The following is a 2,980-nucleotide window of genomic DNA, read 5'->3' as shown; positions in this document are numbered from 1 at the left end:
AGAGAAAGGGGGAGGCTATCAAAAGCAGTAAGTTTTCCTGCCGGGTCCATAGCCTGGCCTCATCCATGAGGGCCTTTCCTGCTCTAAAGCTATGAGAGTCTCTGATTTCTCACTGGAGACACAAAGGCTTGCTGCCTATGGGTATTACTTCATTTTTCTTTATGAAAGATACTACAGCAACATAGACTTTAAATTATGTTTAAAAATCCAAATAGCAAGATATACACAACACTGAAGGCCCAATTTCCTGACTAGAACCTTCAGCCTTGTGTTAAATGAGGATGTGGAAATGTAGACCCTTCAGAGCAGACGCCAGCAAGCACTGAAGCGGAGGGGTGACGTTCTTTCACCCGAGCCGTGTGAGGACGTCCACCCTCTGCCCAGTCTCATTCCTCATCCGAGCCACTCAGGAGGGCGGTCTGGTAAGTGTGATCCGACTTCAGCTTCTGAATCCCAATGATCTCTCCTTCTCCGTGTCTCTTCATCCGAGTCAAAAGGCTATAGTTATTGAGAAGCAATAAGAGCCAATTGAATTAGCCAGAAAAATTCCCTCATTCCTTCACCCAAGGATGTTAAGGCATCTACTGGTTCTTAAAACATTTTCTTTATGTTTCTGTCAAATACTGTGATTACATGTCTACATCTCTGACTTCTTAGACAATATTCTATTCATTAGTAGGTAAAGAAACTCAGGGTTAAAATTACTGAATGTCATAATTAAAACTAAGGTTCTTTCTGGTTTACTGTTTCACTGGCTGGGCAATAGAACCAAAAGAAACTGGTCTGTGCAGGACTCTTTCTGAGCAAAGTGTATCTGCTTTGGGTCTAGGGGAATAAGGACGTAGGAAAAAGGTAGGGGTGCTCAAAACTGGCAATACCAGTTACTAAAGGTCACCCTGCCCTGGGAGGCTCTGCTGTTTAGTAGATAGTGACCTTGGTCAAGTTACTCAGCATTTTGAAGCCTTGGTTTCCACATCTGTAAAAAAATAACAGTATATTCTTCTTAACGCAAGGAAGTTTAAATAGCATAGTACAGCATCAGTGCCTTCTGCAGGGTCTGGGATGCAGCAAGCGCATAGGAATTCACAGCTATTATCTGTATGCCTCTAAAGAGCACTCTGAGATCACTTTCTGCTCTCGTTTATTTTCCGATTGTCGCAGTACCTCTAGGCAATAGGCAGGGCAAGTCCAGCAGTAAGATGATGGGTCCAGAATGAACCCGTGATAGCAGGGGCTACCGTCCAGCCACTGATGCCTAAGTCAGAGTTTCCCCCACCACACCCACAGGCTTAAAATCTGTCAGAACCTCATTTGAAACCTGGGTCTCAGGTTACTGTGACCCAGACAGGTTGTTTAACTTCACAAAGCCTTACCATCTTTTGCAAGTTAGGGTAGTAGTACCTACCCTGCGGGTTGAGAGTACCTCGCACAGAATTTGGCATATAGTTGACACTTGTTAGATGGTAGAAGTTAATCAAATCAGTACTGTTTAGGGGTTAAGTAGGAGGAAAAAACTGGACAAAATCTCTCAGACATACCAGTAGACAAGAGAGTAGTTGGTGGCCACGATGCAGAGGGCAACCAGGTAGTGCCAGCAGAAGCACATGGTGATGAACATGATGTTTGTCTCATCGTCCTGGTCCCATTGAGGTGTTCCAAAAGGTGGGAACAGCACAAACCCAATCTGGTGGATTATACAGAAAAGTTGGCCTTGTGGTTAGTTGTCCTGAGAAGCAACCTGGCCGCCTTCCCGTGGCCACTAGAGTGGCCCCTGTGTTCCCCACGACCTCACAGTTCCCACACCTCATTAGCATATAAAAGCCTTTTCACGGAGGAAAATTGCTCTAAGTTAATTTTGGTTTTAGTATAGGCTTATTTAAAAATACAACAAAACTTCAGGGTCCAAATTTCAAGTGAACAGTTTGGCAGGTGGGGCCTGTAAAAGGTGTCAGTCTATCCACTGGGGAGGGCAGGCTGGGAAATGTGTGATTTGCTCACTGTGTCCGTTCTGTGGACTTTTGCCTGTTAATGCATCAGTGGGATGTAAACGGGCAAAATTACAGAGGTTAAGGGGTGGGTGTGGGAGAAAAGGGCCATCTAACCCCGTTCCCACAGCATGCCAGTGCTGCATTTTCAGGCAAGAAGTCTTCAGCAGGGCTCCTCCGTCCAGACCCCGAGAGGAGCCTTGATGTGAATAATCACCTGCCAGAACCAGGTTCCCTGAAGAATAACGAGGGTGGTTCGGAAAAGTTCCAGCACAATATTGTCTCGGAAGATCACCTCTAGGAAGACACTGACACCCCCTGCAAATAAACCGAACACCAGGAGCAAGTGGATGTGCTGGTCCAGTGGTGGTCGGTTATGGACGTGGTAGTAGAAGAGAAAACCTGCCACAAACCAAACGACAGTTGTCAGAGATTTGCTTGTGTGTCTTCAGAGGATTCACTCTGAACGTTTACTGGGATTTCCTCTACACCTGTCTCAGAGCTAGGTTTTTTAGCATTTGGGAAGTCAGTTTACAGGGCAACAAACAGATGCAGATTAAGTTTATCATGGCCATGGTAAGAGTATAAACAGCAAAGGGTGTATCTTTAAATCTTTCTACAGAATCCAGGGCAGTGTTCATCCAGGATGGGTAGGCGAAACGTGTTGCTGGTATGTAACAAATCGTGTGTGTACACATGAAATTCAGCTTGCCCTCACGCAACCGTCAACTCTGTCTGAGGTACGGAAGTGAGGTTGTTGGATTACAACATGCTTTTTCATCTGCAGTTAAGGTGAGTCACATTGGGAGAGCTGTCCTAGCAGCTGGGTGAGTCTGCTGAGGGTGGTGGTGGAGGCACAATGGGTGAGGGGTGGAGTGCATCCCTTTTACCTACCGAAAGGGATTTGTCACCCTGCATGGTGACATTCAACCAGTCTTGGGACATTTTTGTGTGTGTGTGCATGTGCACACCTGCACCCACACAGGAATGTGCAT

General features: G+C 46.0%; 1 protein-coding gene across 1 annotated transcript in view; it reads right to left on the bottom strand.

Moving 5' to 3' along the window:
• Positions 1-9: 9 nt before the first annotated feature.
• The window catches only part of TMEM45B (transmembrane protein 45B), a 53,037-nt gene continuing 50,066 nt past the window's right edge, over positions 10-2,980 (bottom strand). Inside the window, exons 4-6 of the mRNA XM_012644311.1 lie at positions 2,203-2,387; positions 1,539-1,684; positions 10-498 (exon numbers count right to left, since the gene is read on the bottom strand). Coding sequence (XP_012499765.1) covers positions 387-498; positions 1,539-1,684; positions 2,203-2,387 — 443 coding nt within the window. The 3' untranslated portion in view covers positions 10-386. The remainder of the gene's footprint in view (positions 499-1,538; positions 1,685-2,202; positions 2,388-2,980) is intronic.

Source organism: Propithecus coquereli, unplaced genomic scaffold (assembly GCF_000956105.1).
Source record: "Propithecus coquereli isolate 6110/MARCELLA unplaced genomic scaffold, Pcoq_1.0 Scaffold209, whole genome shotgun sequence".
Lineage (NCBI taxonomy): Eukaryota > Metazoa > Chordata > Mammalia > Primates > Indriidae > Propithecus > Propithecus coquereli.
This window is presented reverse-complemented; position numbering and strand designations above follow the sequence as displayed.